The following is a 22,598-nucleotide window of genomic DNA, read 5'->3' as shown; positions in this document are numbered from 1 at the left end:
TTGATTCAATTAAAGTCTTTTTAATGCACTTAACGATTTCAAAATCATCCTTTATGCATTTTAAAATGATGATTTGATGTTTTTTAATAAACTATAGCTCAAATTCTTTCAAAAATATATTTAAAAGGTTTATATGGTTTGAAAATGATGATTTGATGTTTTTTAATAAACTATGACTCAAATTCTTTTAAAAATATATTTAAAAGGTTTATGTGGTTTGAAAATGATGATTTGATGTTTTTTTAATAAACTATGGCTCAAATTCTTTCAAAAACATATTTAAAAGGTTTATGCAGTTTAAAAGTGATCCAACAAGTTCTCGACCTCAACTCGATCTCAAACTTGCAAAAATAGTAAGATCAACCGGTTAGATAAACTGCCTTTAGGAATATTTTAAACACAAAACAAAGGAAGTTCAAGAAAAGAAGTGAAAATAGCAAGCCATGGGCAAACATATTTGTTTTGGCAAGCAGAACCACAAAAGGATTGCTTGGAAATGATTCCTTTATGGTAAATAAGATCACTAGAAAAGGAACGTACAAACTACGAACGAAAAGAAAAGTACATTTCATGTTCTATTTCTTTCCATTTATCATCCATTTTTTATTTCCTTGGCATTTTTAAGGAAAAGACATAGCCTAAAGGGAAAAAAAAAATTGACATCTAAACTTGTTAATGGTATGCAATTTGATGGATTCATTGTCCACATCTCCAAAAAGCTTCGAAAGATAAAAGTGCTTACTTTTTCACTTATGTCATCGTAGTAATAAATGATGATTTATTAATCCATTGTTTCAAAATATACACTTCTCTTCAAATTTTACGAGGGTTACTAGTAGATGGAATAAAGAAATTTCGAAGGGGATGGAATGAGAGGTGAGTGTAAATGGAACTTCTCATATCTTACAAATCATCCCGAAGTTTGAAAATAATTTTCTTTCCCTGAATTTTTTCTTCACGGTACTTCTTTGGTAGACTTGATTCCATGCAGTGTGGTTTCTTTTCTTCCTAGGTTTATAAAATTAGGGTAAGTCATATCATTAGTTTGGTTAAGGATGGAAGTTGAAAAGCTCACATCCCTTGTATGAATTTCCCTTTCATTTTAATATTACAATGAAGCTTTAGTTGAAGTTAGATATGGTGGTAAAATAATTTTATGGTTTTTGGTGTAAGAAATAATAAATATTATTTATATTTGAAAAATATCTTTGTATCCACTAAGGGTCGTTATCTTTCACATATCATCTTGATAAGGAAATTTTGTATATTATTTTTGTCACGAATAAAATCTAAAAAAAAAAAATCAAAAGTCAAATGATAGATTTTGACATGACGCTTAACCAATTTTGTTGTCAGACTAAAAATTTCATTTCCAAAAAAATATCAAAATTAGTTTAAATATATAAGTTGGATCAAAATAAGTCAAACATCCCATTAATTTCAATTCCACATCATGTTAGGGTTTTACATATAGAGCCCAAGTACCCATCAATTTCTATCTCGATTCTATTTACCCAATTACCCCTGGTTACAAGTTTTATCTCACTCACTCAGTGAAGTTTTTTAATAAAGATGAAAATGTCGGTTTTGACGTAGACAACGATAACTTAATTTTATAGATATGGATATATCAGAATATAATAAAAAATGTCAATAAATATTTTGATATAAAATATGGATAAGACGAAAATTGATCAAAATTTATAAAAATATTAAAAAATTGCTCACAAATGATATAAAAAATAATGATACATATATTATATGTTATAATTGATATATGAAAAAATTAATATATAAATTATATAATTTGTAACATTTTACAATAGGTGGTATTTGAAAATTGATTTAATATGGAATTTGAAAATAAATTTAATATTAAAAGGATTAATTTATCTACTTTATAATATATATATATATATATATATATATATATATGTATAATTATTATATTAGTATTTAATTCATTATTTTTATGTTTTTAATAATAAATAAATGAAATTTGAAAAAAAATAATTAAAATCAATATATTTATTAAAAATTTATTTTAGTATTTTATTTTTTAAAATATACACAAAATGTAAGTGCAAACATAAATACATGTGTAAATGTAAAATACTTATGATATATAAAATTTAGGTGAAAACATAAAGTATATAGAATGTAGGCCACAATGATAAACAAGGGCATGGTGGGCCCATTGGTGTACGGAATGCTTTTTGAAGCATGGATAGCCAAGTTCAAAGATAAACAAATCTAGAAAAGATAAAAAAAATTTGACAATAAATGACCAAAAGTTTTGAAATATCGGGTATGAGATATATTCACTTAGATTTTGTATTAGAACCCAATCCATGGATATTCGAAAAATCAAAGATATATCGATGATACATTCTAATATTTTAGACCATGTTTATAATTTGGTGACACTCCTTCAATTAAGATTTATTATCATATAACTTAACTATTCTGAACCTATGCGTATCTTAGATATCATTTTCAAGCTGTTATTTCATCGATAATAGTATATTACATAATCTACAAATCCAAATAATTTAGCATTTTACATTTGATATTTGAGTTAAGTATCATTTAAATAGCTTCATATTGGATATCCTTGGTGATATTATGATGAGGTTGAGAAATGTTAATTGGATCCACCGTGCTTTATTGATCATAACTTAATTGAGAATTGTCGACACCGACATAACATATTACAATTTAATTAAAATCATATTTAAAAATCAATTTAATCCCCATAATGTATTTGAACTATGGAATTTAGGTTTAATGCTATAAATACGTGGAATATGGACAGACAGGTGATATCAAAAAACCAGAACCGCTTTAATTATAAACATTGATTAAACAAAATGGAAGTTGAGTGCATTGCAAGCTTGTTAAGGGTAAAGCAGAGATGGTAGATGCTCGTTCTCTTTTTGAATGAAAAAACATGACTTCCATGTCATCTCACCCATGTGGGACTGCCAGGTTGGCATGCAACTCTACACCAAGTCACCAAGTCACCAACTAACCCCGTACCAGGACCAGGAGAAGGTCGTCCAATTTAATAACATCCGTGGTGGGTCCCAAACATTCATCATTACCATGCCAACCTTCCTCCTACTATTACTAACCCACACAAAAGGAGCAAATAAAATATACCCATTTTATGCCGTGTTATCAGAACTTTTAGCAACTTGCTTTTGGTGAACTTCTGTTGCTTTTCCACAAGCATCGTCTTGGAATGCTTGGGAGAGGCCTAAGTCCGTGACAATTAGCTGAAAAAGTAAGCTAGGGTTTGTTTCTTCAGATTTGGCTGAGGTGTGTTCTGTGTGGAATCCATTAAAGCCAAACTTTCTTTTCTGCTCCTTTGTCGGTGTTCTGGTCTAGGGTTTTTTTGACCTAAATCCTTGTTGGGATTCAAAGAAATGGACACTGGAAAAAGGCGGTGAGCTAAGACTTACTTGTGAAGCAATGCCCTGTTTTTTTTAGGTTTTTGCAAACGACGTCGTTTTTCTCTGGTTTGATCTTTTTTTTTTCTCTCTGCTGAGTGGTGTGAACATGGAAGCTTCTGGATTGCAGGCGCTCTGATTTATCCATGCGTTTCCTGAAACGGCGTCGTTTTGTTGTCTCGATCCTTCTTCGAATGACACCTGTGGCAGTGTGAAAATGGCGGCTTCTGCTTCCGAAGCGCAGAACCCACTGCTAGCTCTGGCGGTGTGAAAATGGAAGCTTCAGGACTCTGGAACCTCTGAACGGACTCAATTACTGGTTTTGAAGTTTGAATCAGTGTATTTTTCAATGCAATTTTGGGGGTTTTGATGATATGGAAGATATAGGGTTGTTCAAACAAGGGTGGAAATGGGTTCAATCGAAGAGCAACAATTACTCTGCTGTGAAAACAGCTGCAGGCGGTTTTCGGGACAAAATTGGGAAATTTATGGAGCGGCATTGGCCGATGGTGTGCAGCGGGTGCACGAAATTCTGGCGATTGGTGTTATTGGTATTGCGGAAGTGGAAAGATAGCACTGTTCGGGGTTTTCGATCTATTATAGAACTGGGTTCGGCGGCTTTGCTTATTATAATGTGGAGTTGCTTTCTTAGTTTAACTTCAATGACTTGTCTAGTTTATGTACTGCTTAGTATGGTATGCTACATCTTCCCTTTTTTGTTGCATATTTAGCCTTTAATGTCTAGTTTTTATTGTCAGCTGCATGTGGAAAGTAGTAATTGAGTTCTATTAAGTGTAGTGTTTGCTTTCATTTGCAATAATATCCGTTGCTTGAATTTGTTGTGGCATATTCATTTTCTTTAATGACATTAATGGGTAGATGGATATCATCTGCTGGTTAGATAACATTGGCCATGTAATAAATTGGGGAGGAATTGGGAGGGTTTGGTTCGGGCTTTTAAATGAAGTTCCAAGCTGTTGTTTATGCAAGTTTTGATTTTAGGGCATAAATCTGTTGGGGCCTCATGATTAATTGTGGGGTCTCACCACCAACTTAACCTCCATCTTGAGGAGAGAAGACGAACAGGGCTCACTGGGTCAGGTTCTGCTCTGATTTCTCCAGTTTTTAAGAAATTCACTGTGCTCTTATTTTGGGGATGCACATTCTCTTCCTTAAATAGAGATCAAGACCTGTGTAGTTTTCTCTTTTGTCTAGTTTCCATTCACATTAGAGTAGTTCCTTATGCTTAAATATAGGCTGTGACCTTTGTAGTTCTGTTTTCTCTTTAGTGGAGTTCAATTTCACATTAGAGTTCTGTGTCTCATTAGTTATTTATTTATTGGATGAGAAACTCCTTGCTTTCCCACAATGGATAAAAAGATGGTTAGCAAATTCTTCTTACATTTGCTCAGACAAGAACACTTTGCAAGAGGTTGTCCTTTTCTTCTTTTGAATTGATCCAAAAGTCAAAATTTGACAATATATGCGATCTATTTATGTACATTAAGGCATGAGCTGGATAGGGAGCGTCAAATGAAAATATGTGGTCTGATGGTTTTTGGATTCTATGATTGAATAAGCAGTGGGCATAGTAAACCACTTTTGAGCACCTCCTAGACTTGGGAATGTGAAGCTCTTATCAAGAAGCAATGGACATAAGATTTGGGTTCTGTATGAATAATGCATACATAAAAGGTCCTTATCAGCTCTCTCTCTCTCTCTTTTTTTTTTTTTGGTTTGTTTTACACCCCAATAGCTCATATTCAGCCATGCTTGGTCATAATAGGAGGACAACAACAAATGTTATTAGCATAGCAAAATTGTATATCCCATCATTAGTATGTTTGCTTGTGGTAATTATGGTCTTTTAGGAGAATTCATGACTGCATCTTTGATGCATTGCTTGGACTAGTATATCTGAGTATGCTTAATTGGCTAGCTGTAGATAGCCTCAGGACTATAGAACGAAGGAAAGTATTGATGGTGATTCTAACATATTGCAGTACAAAAGTGTGAGACAATGGGATAGAATTCAATTAAACAAAGACGATCTTTTTCCTAAGTCCTCGAATTTTATGATTGGGGAATTTCATAGATTTGAAAATTGGATTCAAACCCATGTCCAAACCCATGTAGCATATGATTACCATGAAAGACATTTCAAAATTTCATTTAAATTTTATTTTAGTAGCTTCTTGAAAATGTGGAGTCATTTCCAAGTGAATTTGATAGTCTTCATTATCAAATTATCATTAGTTACCTTAGGCACACAAATATGGTTGTAACACACCATTTAGAGAGGCTTATTGTTGCCCTCAGGAAGCCAACATCATATCTTTCCTTTGTCATTTACTTTACATACGAAGTTGCTTGGACATCTAATTTATGTCTGAAGTTGTTCTGGGATCCAATGTCAAATGTTGGAATTAATCTCTTCCCAACTCTGTCAGTTCCACTTTTGGATCTGGATAGTACCAATTTTGTGAGATATTTCAATGTCTCAGAAGTCAGAAATGTTATAATTTTAGTTTCATTGAGATACTCTATCCCAGTTTAAATTTCTCAATCCTTTCATGATTTTTGAACTTGGGCCCTTCTCTGTAGTGAATGTTCTCTTGCTAATTTTCCTTCATCTCACTCTAGTTTGATATTCCCAAGTGACAAGGATGTTGTAAACATACTGTTGATGCCAGTAAAAAAAAGATTTAAATTAAGAAAAAGAACAATTACTTAGGGTTCATCATGCGGGAAATGGGCCTGCCTTGTATTCACATGAGAGATATCAAAACAAATAGATTATGATTGGGTGATGTGTGTTTAAGTCGTAAAAAAATAAGTGTGATGTTTAAAATGTTTGTCAAATAAAATGTAACTATATTATAAGACATTAGTAGTTTAATAAGCTAAATAGGTCAAATAAATATCAATAACTGAATTCTGTGCCTTAGTGAGTTAAAGATGTAGAAAGTCACACTCTTGACTGAGCATGCTTCTGACAAGTACACAATCTGTTCCGTTAAGTCTGATCAAAGAAGGAAAATAGATGTATAATTCATACAAAAATGCAAATCTATCTGCACAGCACAAAAATAAAAAATGAAAAAAATTGAAAAACAAATCATAGAAGTAAACAATCTTCTAAAAGGAAACCAATTTTTTGCTCCAGATCTGATATGTCTTGTAAGGAAAATTACTTTGTTATTTCTAAAGGTGCAAGGCATTTTTTAACGGCCTTTTATTGGTACCCTTACTTTGTTCTAAGATCAGTAACTCAATAACTGTGAGGGCTTTGTTGAAGAACATTAGAGAACAATGTAGAGTGTCCTTTGGCTTTGCCACTGAAGTAAGTTGCGCTAGGCCTCACTATTAGACATATTTATATATATTTACTGTTATTTTATGTTTCTAGTTTCTTGGCATTATCTCTTTCATGTCTTATGTCTTTTTAGTTCATTGTTCGCATTTGTTTCTGTTTGCTACTACTATGGATAAACAAACTTTGGTATGGAAGCAAAATGGTGGACATTTGGTAACTTAAAGATGTGATTTATTGGTATACTGCCTTTTTGGAATGAAGGTCAAATGAATGGGTGGAGGATATAACATATAGATATAGCACCTATAAAAAAATTATAACATATAGATATAGCATCTCACTTGCACTAGTATCTTGAGTGATGTGATTGATCGAACAAAATTAAATAACAAAGGTCAGCACTTGCAAGTCATGTTATCTATCTTTCTGGATACTGTTGAACTTGGCTTAATGTTCCGGTTATTTCTACATAGGCTTGCTAAAAGTTTCTCCTTGATTTACTAAAGGGATATTTCATTGTTGACTATTTTCTAAATGAGGTGCTAAAATAAAGAGTTGGATAGTATTAATTTGATTGGATTTCTTAAATTTTTTCTTAAATGAATTTAAGAATAGCCTCTAAGAGTTGGATCCATATTATTTCAGGGAGCTGCTGGAACTGCTATTCAGTACTTGGGCTATACTCCTGGGCTTTTTATTGTAGGGCTGTTTGCTATACTGATTTTATGGATGTATGCCAACTTTTGGATAACTGGGACATTGTTTGTGGTTGGAGGTATGAAATGGCTTTCTCCCAAGTAGTTTGAATTTAAATGTAATAGACATGACATATTATGAGTACATCCATTTCATCATCTTTCTTTTTTCTTTTTTGGTTAAATATATTGTTTTCATGAGTGGATAAAACTCTAAGAATCTGGTAGATCATGGGCTTGTCTATATGATGCATAAAACACATTCAAGGGTTATGCCACTCCAAAGTTGTTGAATAGTGTAAATCTCAATAAGGCTTTTCTTTGTAAATGGAATTTGCGTTTCACAAATGAGAGAGAAGCCCTATGGAATCAAGTGATCAGAGGGAAGTATGGGGAAGAAAGAGGGGGATGGTGTTCTCGAGAAGTGAGAGAGGCGCATAGTGTTGGGCTATGGAAAGGGATAAGGATGGACTGGGACTTTGTGGGTTCTAGGATTTCCTTCCTTGTAGGTAACGGGTGGAGGGTGAGATTTTGGAGGGATAGATGGTGCAGGGATTCTCCTTTGTGTGTGTCCTTCCCTTCCTTGTTTGCTTTAACCGATGATAAGGAAGCGTGGGTGGTGGATATTTGGGACTCCTTGGTTGAGGGGGAGTGGGGGTGGGGGTGGGGGGTTTCTCAAGAGCCTTCAATGAGGGAGGTGGAGGAGGCAGAAAGCTTCTTGGAGCGGCTGCATGGGAAGAGAGTGCGTGGAGATGTGGAAGGCATGGTGTTTTGGACCGAAACAAAGAGTGGAAAGTTCTCGGTCAAATCCCTCTACCTTGCTCTAGAGGCAGGCGACCCTTTTTTTTTTTTTTTTCCTTCAAGTTGCATTTGGAACGTCTGGGTGCAACCCAGGATTAGCTTCTTTGCTTGGGAGGCTATGTGGGGCAAAGCTTTAACCTTGGATTTAATTCAGAAAAGAGGATGAGCCTTGGCAAATAGATGTTTTTTGTGCCATGAGAAGGAAGAGACTATAGACCATCTTCTTCTTCATTATACAAAAACAAGGGTCTTATGGGATTTGCTCTTTACTTTGTTTGGGGTGTCATGGGTGCTGCCTTCCTCAGTTAAAGAGACTTTCCTTAGTTGACATGGTTATTTTGTGGGAAAAAAGCTCAAGAAGGTGTGGAGAGCAACTCCTCTTTACATATTTTGGACGGTTTGGAAGATGAGAAATAGATTGACCTTCTATGATGATGTGTTGTCAATCCAGAGACTCAATTACTTTTTTGTTTTTTTCTCTTTGGTTAGAGGCCAAGTTGTTTATGGTTGATCATCCTCTAACTTTAGTTAGTTTTATTAATTGGTTGGGCTCTAGCTAAGGTTGTTTTTTGGCCCAGTTGGGTGCTTGTTTATTTGTTCTTTTTTGGTTGGTTTGGCAGTGGGTGTACATGTATTGTATACCTTGAGTTGCTCTTTTGGTGCCTCTTTTTTATAGATCTTTTATTACCTATCAAAAAAAAAAAAAAAGTTGCCGAATAGTGTAATAAAAGGTGATCTATTGATTCCCACTGCTTTGTACACAGAGTGCAACAATTTGGACTAAGGGTTTTGAATTGTTTTTCACTTAAAGCAAGTCATTGATGTTAACCTTCTTGTTGGTCTCAAGGTAGGTCAGCTGCCATCAACCTACCTGGGGCTGCCCCTAGGTGCGCCTAATAAAGCTGGTTATGTGTGGGATGGGGTGGAAGAACGGATGAGGTGGAAATTAGCCCTTTGGAAGCGGCAATACCTGTGTAAGGGTGGTAGAATCACCCTCATAAAGAGTACACTGGCTAGCATGCCATTATACCAGCTGTCCCTATTCCGTATGTCTAAGGTAGTGGCGAGAAGACTTGAAAAATTGCAAAGAGACTTCTTGTGGGGAGGGGGAAGTACGGAAAAAAAAAGCACACCTAGTCAATTGGGAGAAGGTGTGTGTGAGCAAAGAGAAGGGGGGGTTTGGCTTGAGGAAAATAGTCCATTTGAACAAAGCCCTTCTTGGAAAATGGGTATGGAGATTTGCTCGTGCCAAGGATGAAATGTGGAAACGTGTTTTGGTGGCAAAATACGGGCAAGAGGATTTTGGGTGGAGAACTAAAAAAGCAAATGGGGCGTTTGGTGTTGGGCTTTGGAAAGAGATTATGAAAGAAGCAGATTGGTGTTGGAACAATATGACACTTAAGGTTGGAAAAGGCACCAAAATCAGGTTTTGGAAGGACACTTGGTGCGGGGATGTGGAGCTGGCCTGAAGATTCCCTCAACTCTTCAATGTGGTTGCCCAAAAAAGTGCCATTGTGGGGGAATTATGGGACCAAAATGCTGGTCAAGGAGGCTGGAATCTAAGGTTTATTAGAAGCTTCAATGATTGGGAGCTGGCCTTGGTTGACGAACTGCTGCAAATCCTAAGGAGTCAAAGAATTACCTTGGAGGAGGACTTGGCCTTATGGAAAGGGGGAAAAAATGGGAAGTTTGACGTCAAGGATGCGTATGGGCTGTTGACCAGCCATAGTACATCTTTGTTTCCCAAAAAGGGCATTTAGGTGGAGAACGTGCCTTCCAAGTTAGCGTTTTTTACGTGGGAAGCTACTTGGGGGAGGGTTCTTACTATTGATAGGCTTCAAAAGAGAGGATGGCAGATTCCTAACCGGTGTTATTTATGTGGTAGTGATGAGGAAAATGTAAATCATCTTCTTATCCATTGTATAGTGGCTAGTGTGTTGTGGGGGATGGTCCTTAGTCTGTTTGGAGCCCAGTGGGTCTTTCCAGAAACTGTAAAGGAGGTGATTTTCAGCTGGAAGGGTTCTTTTGTGGGCAAAAAGAGGAAGAGAATTTGGAGATCCATATCGTTATTTATTTTTTGGACGGTGTGGAAGGAAAGGAATAGATTAGCATTTAGGGGGTGGGGGGAGCTAGCTATACAGAAAATTAAGTATTCTTTTGTCTGTAATATGTGGGGGTGGGCAAAATTGTATAATGGTGCAGAGTCCCGTTCCCTTATAGGTTTCCTGGAGTGGATAGCCTCCAGTTGAGGGCTGGTGGGTTTTTTGTTGTTTTTTTTTGTTCTTTGTTGTGAGGCCTTCGTCGCCTCGTATACTCCCTGTATGCTTTGCGGCGTTTGCCTTTGCTAATATATGTGTGTTTACTTATCAAAAAAAAAAGATTTTGCAACTCTTTCTCGATTTAGGAAGGTGGAAGATGGAGCTGTTTGGGTGTTCACGGGAGTGTGTGGCCCGTTCACCAAAAATGAAAGGGAATGTTTGTGGGATGAGATTGGAGCGATTAGAGGATTATGGGAAGAACCCTGGTGTGTAGGGGGCGATTTCAACATTATCCTTTCTCAAAGAGAAAGGAATAGGCAAGGGAGAATAACTGCAGCGATGAGGAGATTTGCTCAGGTTATAGATGAGTTAGGCCTGGTTGATCTTCCTTTGCAAGGGGGAGGGTATACTTGGAGTGGGGGGCCTAATAATCAGTCATGGGCTAGGTTGGACAGATTTTTGGTTACTTCCAGTTGGTTAGATCAATTCAGTAGTGTGATTCAAAAAAGGCTGTCTAGGCCTGTTTCTGACCACTTTCCTATGTTGCTAGAGGGTGGAGCTATAAGAAGAGGTCCCTCCCCTTTCAGATTCGAAAATATGTGGCTTAAAGTTGAAGGGTTTAAAGAGCTAATTCATAGCTGGTGGCAGGGAATAGAGGTTAGAGGCAGCGCTAGCTATAGGTTGGGTACAAAAATGAAAGAGATCAAACAAAAGCTTAAAGTGTGGAATAGGGAAGTGTTTGGGAGATTGGAAGACAATAAAGCTGTTGCTCTCCAATTAGTGGACCACTGGGACCTGGTGGAAAGTGAGAGAAGATTATCAGAGGAGGAAACAATTTCAAAAAAGGAATCTAAGGAAAGTTATGCTAAGTGGGCTTCTTTGGAAGAAACTCATTGGAGGCAGCATTCAAGGGAATTATGGTTAAGGGAAGGGGACAAAAATATAGGCTATTTTCATCGAATGGCGGCTGCCCATTGTAGAATCAATCATATGGACAGAATTAAGATAAACGGGGTGTGGCTGACCGAGGAAAAGGATGTGAGAGAAGGGGTAGTTAATGCTTTTCAATACTTACTCACAGAAAATTCAGATTGGAAGGCGGATATAGAAAGGCTGCAGTTGGAGCAAATTAGTCAGCAAGAGGCGGATAATTTGGAGCACCCTTTCTCTGAGGATGAAATTCATAGTGCCCTGATGGAGATGAATGGGGACAAAGCCCCAGGACTGGATGGATTTACTATGGCATTTTGGCAAAGCTGCTGGGCTCTAGTTAAAGAGGAGGTCTTGGATTTGTTTAAGGAGTTCTATGAGCAAAGTGCCTTCATCAAGAGCATCAACAATACGTTTTTGGTATTGTTACCCAAGGAAGGGGGGGCCGAGGATCTTGGGGATTTTAGGCCAATCAGTCTTTTGGGGGGGTTGTACAAACTATTGGCCAAGGTGTTGGCCAATGGACTCAAGAAAGTGATAGGGAAAGTGGTCTCCATAGATCAGAATGCATTCGTAATGGGCAGGCAAATCCTTGATGCCTCTTTAATTGCAAATGAGGTGATTGATGCTTGGTAAAAAAGGGAAGAGAAAGGTCTCATTTGTAAGCTGGATATAGAGAAAGCCTACGATAGTTTAAATTGGTAGTTTTTGATGAAAGTCATGAGAAAAATGGGGTTTGGATCAAAGTGGTTGGGTTGGATGTGGAGTTGCATATCCACAACCAAGTTTTCGGTGTTGGTGAATGGAGTGTCAGCTGGTTTCTTCCAAAGTTCTAAGGGGTTGCGGCAAGGAGATCCTCTTTCTCCTTACCTCTTTGTAATGGGAATGGAAGTGTTGAGCACTCTCATTAGGAGGGCTGTTGAAGGGGGATTTTTATCAGGGTGTAGGATCCGAGGAGGAGGAAGACAACCGGTGCATATATCCCATCTGTTATTTGCTGATGATACAATAGTTTTCTGTGAGGCTAGGAAAGAGCATCTAACTCATCTAAGTTGGATCTTGTTTTGGTTTGAAGTCGCGTCAGGGTTAAGGATCAATTTGGATAAAAGTGAAATAATCCCAGTTGGCGAGGTGGAAGAGATGGAGGAGATGGCAGCGGAATTGGGCTGCAAGGTGGGTTTTATGCCTTCTGTGTATTTGGGGTTGCCCTTGGGGGCTCCTAATAAGACTACCACCATGTGGGATGGGGTGGAAGAGAAGGTGAGGAGAAGACTTGCGCTTTGGAAACGCCAATATATCTCCAAAGGCGGGAGACTCATTCTCATAAAGAGCACGATGGCTAGTATACCATTGTATCAAATGTCCCTTTTCCGTATGCCCAAGTCTGTTGCACGGAGGTTAGAAAAATTGCAAAGGGACTTTCTTTGGGGAGGAGGAAATTTGGAAAGGAAAGTGCACTTAGTTAATTGGGAGGTTGTTTGTATGGAGAAGGAAAAGGGGGGACTGGGCTTAAGGAAGCTAGGCCCGTTGAACAAAGCCTTGGTGGGTAAATGGATATGGAGGTTTGCTTGTGAAAAGGAAAATCTGTGGAAGCAAGTGCTTTTGGCGAAATATGGGCAAGAGGGTTTTGGTTGGAAGACCAAAAAGGTTAATGGGACGTTTGGAGTAGGGGTTTGGAAGGAGATTTTGAAGGAAAAAGATTGGTGCTGGGAAAATATGGCTTTTACTATTGGAAATGGTACCAAAATCAGATTTTGGACTGATCTTTGGTGCGGTTGTACAGTGCTGTCCCAAAGGTTTCCTCACCTTTATGACATGGTTGCTCATAGAAACGGCACGGTAGAAGAAATGTGGGATCAGAATGTCGGCCAAGGAGGTTGGGATTTAAGGTTTGTGAGAGATTTCAATGATTGGGAGTTGGATATGGTAGGTAATTTGCTTCATGTTTTGAGGGGCTATAAACCTACCTCAGAAGAAGATGCAGTTTATTGGAAAGGGGGAAGAAACGGGCAGTTTAAAGTCAAGGAAGCTTACAACTTGGTGGTTAATACCGTAGCTAACAACTTTCCGAAAAGTAACATTCGGGTGGATAAAGTTCCAACTAAAATTTTGTTTTTTGCTTGGGAGGCCACTTGGGGGAAGGTGCTTACGTTAGATAGGCTTCAGAAAAGAGGGTGGCAACTCCCGAACCATTGTTTCTTGTGTGGCTGCGAAGAGGAATCTGTAAATCACATTCTCGTACACTGTATAGTGGCAAAAGTCCTGTGGGATATGATCTTTACTTTGTTTGGTGTTCAATGGGTCTTTCCAGAAACTGTAAAGGAGGTCTTATTGAGCTGGAGGGGCCCTTTTGTAGGGGAAAAAAGGAGAAAGATATGGAAGTCTATCCCGTTGTACATTTTTTGGACTCTTTGGAAGGAAAGAAATAGATTAGTTTTTAGGGGGGGAGTGATAGCAATTTAGAAATTAAAAAATTTTTTTATCTGTAATTTATGGTGTTGGGCGAGATTGTATAGTGGAGAGAGTTCGCTGTCTCTTATAGGCTTCTTGTAGTGGATAGCCTCCAGATAAGGGTTGGTGGGGTTTTTTTGCTTTTCTTTTGGTTGTGAGGCTTAGCTAGTTTGTATACTCCCTGTATACTTCGTGGCTTTTTGGCCTCTTTTCAATATATTCAGCGCTTATCTATCAAAAAAAAGATTTTGCAACTTTTTCGCTTTGAAATTAGAAAAAAAGTAGTGTCATCTGCAAATTTCAAATAATACACCCTAGTTTTGCTTCTCCCCACTAGGAAGCTTTGTTATCAACATCCTACATAAAACAATTGCTACAATGGTGAAAAGGAAAGGAGAAAAAGGGTCTCCTTGCTTTAAGCCTCTGGTTGCTTGAAACCATCCTTGTAAAACCACAAAAGTAGTGAGGACAAACATCCCCTGATCCATGATCTCCATCTAGTACTAAACTCCCTGTCAAGTGCATGGTCTAAAAACCCCCCATCCACATGGTCATAGGCCTTTTAGAATTAATTTTGAAAACTGTTCCTTCCTCCCTCGATCTTCTTTTCTCATCCACCATTTCATTGGTTATCAATACTACATCTAGGATTTGTCTCCCCTTTACAAAAGTTCCTTGGAAAATGTGGATAGTTTCATGAAGTACTCATTAGATGCAATTTAAAAGAACTTTAGTTATAATCTTATATAAGCTTGTGACCAAGCTGATAATCCTAAAATATGATATTTTGATTGGACTCATTTTTCAGCATTAGAGCAATAAAGATGGCATTGGTGCTCTAGTTAATTACCCCTACTAATATGAAACTCCTTAAACACATTTCCTTTTTTATTTTTTATTAATGGATTCTCCTTTATCACATCCCAATACTATTGAAAACATTACTATAGAGAAACCATCAGGCCCCAGGTTCTTTTCCTTGTCTAATTGAAACATAGCTTTATGAACTTCCCCTTTTGTAAAGGGTCAGTCCAGCAAATTTTAGGAATCACTTCCCTACATCATAATTATAATAACCCTAAGATATAATTATTATTATTATTATTACCCTGAGATCTTGAATTCTTACCTCGAGCTTTTCTTTTAATAAATAAATCTCTGATATGTTTTGAAACAAAATCACATGACTTGATTGTCTTGGCCCACATTTTTTTCCTTTGATAACATGGAAACCCACTAGCCTTGCTTCGCAGGAATGGATGGTATATTTGGTAAGACTAGGACCTAACATTTTGAAGGAGGACCTCCCCGTTTGAGCTGCCCATGGGGAGTATTGTTGCGGCTTACATATGGGAACCCTTTGCAAAATTTCAGCATAAAATTCTAGTGTATTTGGTTTGATGTGTAGGTTAGCATAGATCTGTGTCTTCTAATAAAGTTCTTCTATCTTAACTCTAACATCCAAACAATAACTTGGTATCTCGTTAAACATGATAGCAATGTGGATTAGAGAAACAGTTTCTGTTTACTTTTGTATTTTGGTCATCTTTACCTATTTGACATGAGTGCCTCCTATCGATGATAAGCACTATAAAATGGCTATGTTTAAGATCTTTACTCCACTGCTGCATTTCTTTAGATCTAAAATACTCTAATTCTCTACCATGAAAATGCAGGTTATTTGTTCTCCCGAAATCATGCCCGGGTTGTGGTGCTGGTGGCAACTCTATATGCTATCTATTGTGTCAAAGTTCGAGTTGGATGGTTTGGAGTATTGCTCTCGATAAACCTTTCATTCATCTCAAATGATATATTCAATTACTTGCTCCCCTTGTGTGACAATGTGAGTGAAAGCCAACACTTTGAAGAGCAAAAAGAATCAGAATCAGAATCAATTACAGAAGATGATATATCTGGAAAATGTGACTTCTCTGTTCCTACCGAGGAAGCTGAAAAACTGCAGTCATGTAAATCAAGCAGCAAAGCAGCTGCTACTATGACTGTTATTAGTAAGCTGGAAGAGTCTTCTACTAGCCAGATTGTTAAGGAAGATGCAAGTTCAGTGGATGAGATGAACAGGATATTATGTAGTGTAGATCATTATGATGCGTTGGGATTTCAACGCCACAAGAAAATTGATGCTGCTAGTTTAAAGAAGGAATACCGGAAGAAGGTCTATGCTTTTTTCCTTTTCTTTTTTTGGGTTTTATGCTTGCACATTCTTTCTTCTACAATTTTTTTTTTTTTTTTTGATCAGACTTTCTTCTACAATTTCTCTTTCACCAAACGTAAGCTGGATTAGGCTAACATAAGTGTCAGTTCACTGATAATGTTGATGTAAGCTTCTGAAGGGGACTTAGCTGCTTACTCAGGTGGAGGGTGGGGTTTGAAGTTTCTGATGCATAATCTCAGTTTCCTTGTGTGCTTGGCTTCTTCTTTGTATAGATCATTTTTCAATATTCCAATGTACATGTGTGTGCACACGTGTGTGTGTGTGTGTGTGCATATTTCATTTTAGTGTCTGGAAACAAGGAAGAGGAGGAGAGGTGCTCAATGTAGGACTATAAAATGGAAGTAGCATCTGATATGCTGCATCATTGTTGCATTGCACCTTGTGAGGTGATTGTAAGTTTATACAAGTGGTGTGGTATGCTTACTGTTTTCTTTATATGTGTGGGTGTAGGCCATGCTTGTGCATCCTGATAAAAATATGGGGAGTCTACAGGCAAGCGATTCATTTAAAAAACTTCAATGTGCATATGAGGTAATTATCTTTTGCTGAAATTACTTCTATTTATTTTATTTGTTCTTTTGTGCTACTTAAAATATATGTAAGAAATGGAAATGGAAATGGAAATTGCACTTTTAATACATTCTCTTATTTATCAAACACACATATATATATATATGTGTGTGTGTGTGTGTGTGTGTGTGTCAAAAGGAAGTTGTGGTTTGGCTCTTTATTTTTATTTTTATTTCTGGAAAATTACAGAGGTATAGAACTTTCAGGCTATTTTTGCTAATCATAGTGGCATAAGTCTTTTTCAGGTTCTTTCTGATTCTACAAAGAAGCGAGATTATGATGAGCAGCTGAGAAAGGAAGAATCCAAAAGTGTATGTCAGAAGTCGCATGGAAGTTCACATCAGGTATCAGTTGTGATGTTGACATGGTTGTGGATGTTATTATCAATTAGTGTGGAGATCTTACTTAGTTAAAGTTTTATCTCTTTGAACCAAATTATAACTAACATGGAGTTGTCACTATTTCGAAGAGAGTGAGTTAACAGTTTACTGTTGAACTATAACCTCATTTGTAGGATTGAACTTAATAATAGCTTTATCATAAGCAGGGTAATCCAGATTATTGCTCTGAAGAATCAAGGCGTATACAATGCACGAAGTGTGGCAATTCACATATATGGGTGTGCACCAATAGGACGAAGGCCAAGGCAAGATGGTGTCAGGTCTGGCCTTTTCGAATTTGTTTGTGAATTTCTCTTACTCATTCAATCACTTACTCATCTCTGCATCATGACTGGTCTTTGGCATCAGGATTGCTGTCAATATCATCCAGCCAGGGATGGAGACGGATGGGTTGAATATAGAGGCTCATTAGTCTTTGATAGGCCTCAAAAGGTAATTTTCTTCCAAGTAGAGGACCAACTTGTTAAAATTTTGTGGGTGTGGAAACTGACCTAAAATTGTGTGTGGTTTTTGACTTCTGATAAGTTGGTAACTGTAATTTAATCTTAGTTGGTCTATTTTCTGATTTCTGAATGATATCTATATGGATTCAGATCTGACAACCACTTAAATTGGGAGTGTTTGGCAGAAAGTTCTATTTTCCAAAAAACAGTATTATTCTCAATACTGTTAAAGGAACAGTCTGATTACCATCATGTTTACTAATGTAGAGAAGTGTTTATAAAAGCTCTCTGTTGGTGGGCAAAGCCTATGAAAGGCTATATTTTGGGGGTTTTAAAGATGGAAGACTGTTAGGTTTCAAAAGTAGTGTCATTGAAATTCTTGAAAGCATGTTGTTGAAACTTTTGGATAGCAGACAATCCATGGTTTTGGGCAGATGGTCTGAAGGTAGAAAGAAATTGAGGGTTAAAAAATAGGACCTAGGTTAGAGAAAATAGAAAAAAAAAATGACAGGTCTGATGGGGCTAGAAAATATAGCAATGGCCCCTCATCAACTACAACTTTCATATTTTTTTTTTGATCGATAATCACAAATATATTAAAGGGCAAAGGCCACAAAGCATACAGGGAGTATACAAATCAGCCTAAAACAAGAACACAAAAAACAAGCACCCTCACCCACCCTTAAGTGGCCGCTAGCCACTCCAAAAAGCCTAAGAGCGAAGAGGACTCCTCTCCAATATACACCCTAGCCCAACTCCACAAGGTACATACAAAAGAATTTTTGAGTTTCTGTATATCTGAAACACCTCCCCTAAAAGCTAATCTATTCCTCTCCTTCCATATCGTCCAAAAAATACACAACGGGATGGAATTCCAAATCTTTTTCCTTTTTTTCCCCACAAAAGAGCCCCTCCAACTGAATAACGCCTCTTTAACTAACTCTGGGAACACCTACTGAACCCCAACAAGGGCAAGGACGATCTCCCATAGGGCCCTTACCACTATACAATGTAAAAGATCAACTACAACTTTCATATTTTCATCAATCAAATTCAAATTTCATTTTACACCGAATGACTATCTATACTCTAGAAACCTTACTAGGCTAGTGAATATTGTCTAAACAAAGCTTTCTAATACAGGGACCAAATAGGATTTAATATATAAAATATGAAATTTTGAACATCGAATTCCTGGTTTGAGATCCCTGTGAAAGAAGGCAGAAAGATGGGTAATTGTGCCTCAACATCCACTTAAACTTTATACCGCCATATCTACTCTCAAGAGCTTTCTAGAACCAAAGCTTTGATATTTTCATAAATCCAACTCTAAGTTTCATTTGACACCAAATGATCATATTAATTATTGAACTTCATTTCACACCAAATGGGTAATTCTACTCTTGAGAACTTTCTAGGCTAGTGAAAATCTTCTAAAAACAAGACTTGCCAATATGTTAACCCAATAGAATTCATTATCTGAAGAGATTTCTGAACACATTATGGCTAGTTGTGATCCAATAGAAGACTGAAGCAACTAGGAACTTTTAGAACATAAAAAAATTTAATGAAAATTGAAACTTAGGACTTCCTGCTAGAACTTTTGAATCAACAATACCCAAGCAAGAAATATACCCATAACCAAGCTACTGGTAAGCCTGTACCAGAAAACTGTAACTAATAAAATTTCAAAAATGCCCTTGGCAAAACTAAAACTCACTATAATGTTTATAATGATAAACAAAGAAACTATTGAATCAAACATCTATAACTGGCACATGCCTATGCACAAAAATGTTTCTGAACTTATGTGCATCCCAAAACTTTAAGATTAAACTTCCAAAGAGGATACATCTTCTCCAACAAAGCAACCAATAGCATGATATGATCTGGGTAAGGTAACTGTATTTGATTAATTTTATCGCTTATTATTTAGTTGAATGGATAGCAGTTATATGGTTCAGTTAATTGTTACTCTTAAAAGGTAAAATATCTTGGCTTAGTATGGGTTTCTTATGAGTTGAATAGCTTGAATATAGAGGGGTACTTAGCAAGACAGTTTGTCTTCACTGTCCTCTTCCACTTGGAGCTAAAACCTAAAAATGATACAGCCAAAAGCACGTGGAGGATTTACTTAAAATGAGTGCTGCTAGTGTGCAAGGGTTCAAATACCAGAATCTATTCCTTTTTATATCCCCATACCTGTCATTTTGTTTCTCATTGCTATATTAGTAGGGAAACATTTTCTTTGTTAAGCTGCATCTTTGTCGAATACTACTGTCTATTTCTTTCCCATTTACTGTGCTTTGACAGAAATTATTTATTTTTTGTAATGGTTTGATTGGTTTTTCCCCCCATTTCCAGGTAGAAATACCTCGTGCTTTTGTTTGTGCTGAGAGCAAGATCTTTGATGTGTCAGAATGGGCTATTTGTCAGGTTAGAAGTTTGTTTTTTATGTGTATTTATTCAAACAATTTATCATGTATTTGAAGATAAAAAGAAATTCATCAAAAAAAAAAAAATGTATTTTAAGATAAAAAGAATGTGGAAAGCCTTATGGGTCAATATCAAATTAGCTGCCAAGAATGGAGAGAACAGAACAACCTAAGGGGAGAGGCAGGGCAAGAGCTTATATGTTTCCTGCATCAGTTCATGCCAACAAAGAAGATAACATGTGTGAAAACATCATGATTCATGTTAGATTAATTGAGTCTCCCTTCTACTGTGCTACCCATGATGAGTCATGCACATGGCCTATTGATGCAATGACATCCATGGGCCATCCCAAATGATTGTGATAATTCAGGAATTCCAGTCACCCTGTTTGATGTTATGCAGTGAATTGATGTCTTATAAGTAAACCATGCTCCTCTTCCCCTATGCCCACAATGGAAAAAAAAGGACAGGAGATAAGATTTAGTTTGTTTGATGTGTTACTACAAATTGGATGGTTTAGATGTTATTGAATATCATTTTGCATGAAGCACCATCCTTTGGATCCATCAACATCTATGCAGAAGATGGGAAACAGGCATGATGAGGCTTTTTGAACGCATGGACAGCTCCTTCATCCTTTGGCTGTGTTCTAGTGCTGGTTTTTGTAGCTTTAATTTGTACTCCGCTGACTACTCAATTCCCTTCTTAGTATTTTACGGTTTGAAATTGCTCCATACAGGGAATGGCATGCAGACCCAACACCCATCGTCCGAGCTTCCATGTCAACATGGTTGGTTTGGAGAAGACACAGAGATCCAAGTCAAGTAGATTCCCATGGGACTTAGGTGCTGAAATGATGGATGAAGATGATGAATTCGAGCTGTGGTTTCAGCAGGCTCTGGCGTCAGGGCTCTTCTGTGAGCCCTCCAAACGTAGAAAGAGCTGGAGTCCATTCAAGATGCATCAGAAGAAAGGGAAGCAGCAATGGCGAAGATGGTCCTGAATGACCCAAGTAAAGGTGGTCACAAGAAAACTTACTGTCCACCTGAAATGGAAGATGAAAAGGTTGCCCATACCATTATCATCAATGCCCGATTGATGAAGCAAGAAGAGGCTGGATTTGATCATAAAGGAGAGGGACAACTACCAACCGTTCTCACCTGCTCCTTGTGCCTGTAAATAGATTCAGGTATTTTAAGGGAGCCCTTTCATCTTGAAAGTATCATTTTTGTTGTGGTACCTTCTGGAGAATGTTGGTGTTGGAATTATTAGAGAAAAACCATAAAGATCCCAACCTAACCGGGTGAATGCCTCCTCTTTGTACATTGTTGATACAGCTGAAACTCCCGTCTTACATTACTATGCAGTTGTAATAAGACCAAAAAAAGGAAGAAAAAATCTGGGCAACATGTTAGCGATTCTTATAATTTACCCCATTTTCTAGCCAATTTCTTCTGATTTTCCTGGAGCTTTGAAGAGTCGAAGGATGTCAACAATTTATTAACTGCTTTTAAAAATAATTTAAGACAAATAATATTTTCAGAAAACAAGAATATATTAGGGTCCATTTAACAATTGGTTTCAAGAACCGTTCTTCATAACAAAATAAGAAAATAAGAAAATATGTTTTGGCAATTAGAACTGTTCTTAAGAAGAGAAACTGAGATGTTTTTGGGAATAATTTTTCGTTGTTTTATTTTATTTTTACTTGTTCTTTAAGGATTGTTTTAGAAAATAATTATATAAGAATGTAGAATGATTAAAAATAAAGCATTTGGATGTCAAAGTTATTTTTAAAGCATATTAAAAAAAAATTAAAATAGGTTGAAAATATTTGAACTTTCCAAACAGGTTTTTACTTTATAAAATATCATAAAATTCTCAAAAAATATTTTTTAAAATTATTTTCGAAAATTACAAAACAAGGTTTTAATTTTTCTATCATACAATTCCTATAGAAATTATTATATAAATAGTGAAGATCAATGATTTGAATATTGGAAATATTGATGGTTGGGTTTTATAAAAATATCAAAAAATATAAAAAATTATGGGGCAGTAATAAAAATATTAGAAAAACTTCAAATAATGATAAAACAAATAATAATACATATTGAAGTTAAAATTTGAAAATATATTTTATGCTAAAATAATAAATTATATAAAAAAATTTGATATAGGTATAATTTTTTATTATTTAAAAATTATATGTAATTATATTTTAAAATCAATATTTATTTATTTATTTATTTATTTATTTATTTATTTTTTTATTTTTCATAATAATTTAAATGAAATTTGAAAATTATAGCAGGAGATTATACCATATAATCACAAGCTATTTAAAATAATAATAATAATCATGATTTGAAATTTAAAACATTTATAATTGTTTTTTATTTAAAATTATTTGTAATTATATTTAAAAATATATATTTATTTTCATTTTATTATTAATATTATTTTTCATAATAATTTAAATGAAATTTGAAAATTATAGATAGAGACTATTTATATCATATAATTGCAAGCTATTTAAAAAATAATAATTATTACTTGAAATTTAAAAATTTAAGATAGTTTTAAAAATGTAGGATAAAGTGATATTTTTT

General features: G+C 36.1%; 1 protein-coding gene across 4 annotated transcripts; it reads left to right on the top strand.

Moving 5' to 3' along the window:
- Positions 1-3,141: 3,141 nt before the first annotated feature.
- LOC100242245 (uncharacterized) lies at positions 3,142-21,434 on the top strand. Of its 4 annotated transcripts, none has more exons than XM_010646712.3 (10): positions 3,148-3,286; positions 3,583-4,147; positions 7,414-7,543; positions 15,580-16,076; positions 16,587-16,667; positions 16,952-17,050; positions 17,254-17,367; positions 17,456-17,539; positions 19,915-19,986; positions 20,726-21,434. In XM_010646712.3, the coding sequence occupies exons 2-10, from the start codon at positions 3,827-3,829 to the stop codon at positions 20,987-20,989; spliced, it is 1,662 nt and encodes a 553-aa protein (XP_010645014.1). In that variant the 5' UTR covers positions 3,148-3,286; positions 3,583-3,826; the 3' UTR covers positions 20,990-21,434. The 4 variants fall into 4 exon arrangements, with proteins under 4 accessions (XP_002270123.2, XP_010645014.1, XP_010645013.1 ...); XM_010646711.3 differs by having other exon boundaries at positions 3,148-3,321; XM_010646710.3 differs by having other exon boundaries at positions 3,148-3,448.
- The last annotated feature ends 1,164 nt before the right edge of the window (positions 21,435-22,598 follow it).

This window comes from Vitis vinifera, chromosome 19 (genome assembly GCF_030704535.1).
Source record: "Vitis vinifera cultivar Pinot Noir 40024 chromosome 19, ASM3070453v1".
In the NCBI taxonomy this organism is placed as follows: domain Eukaryota; kingdom Viridiplantae; phylum Streptophyta; class Magnoliopsida; order Vitales; family Vitaceae; genus Vitis; species Vitis vinifera.
The sequence above is the reverse complement of the archived record's forward strand: the minus strand, read 5'-3'. Positions and strand labels throughout refer to the sequence as shown.

What these genes read in the sequence shown, in the direction of transcription:
- LOC100242245 (XM_002270087.5), top strand. Translation starts at nt 3,827, where the DNA reads ATGGAAGATATAGGGTTGTTCAAACAAGGGTGGAAATGGGTTCAATCG. An exon ending in AACTTCAATGTGCATATGAG is followed by an intron (nt 16,668 to 16,951) that starts GTAATTATCTTT and finishes AGTCTTTTTCAG; the next exon opens with GTTCTTTCTGATTCTACAAA. An exon ending in CGCATGGAAGTTCACATCAG is followed by an intron (nt 17,051 to 17,253) that starts GTATCAGTTGTG and finishes TATCATAAGCAG; the next exon opens with GGTAATCCAGATTATTGCTC.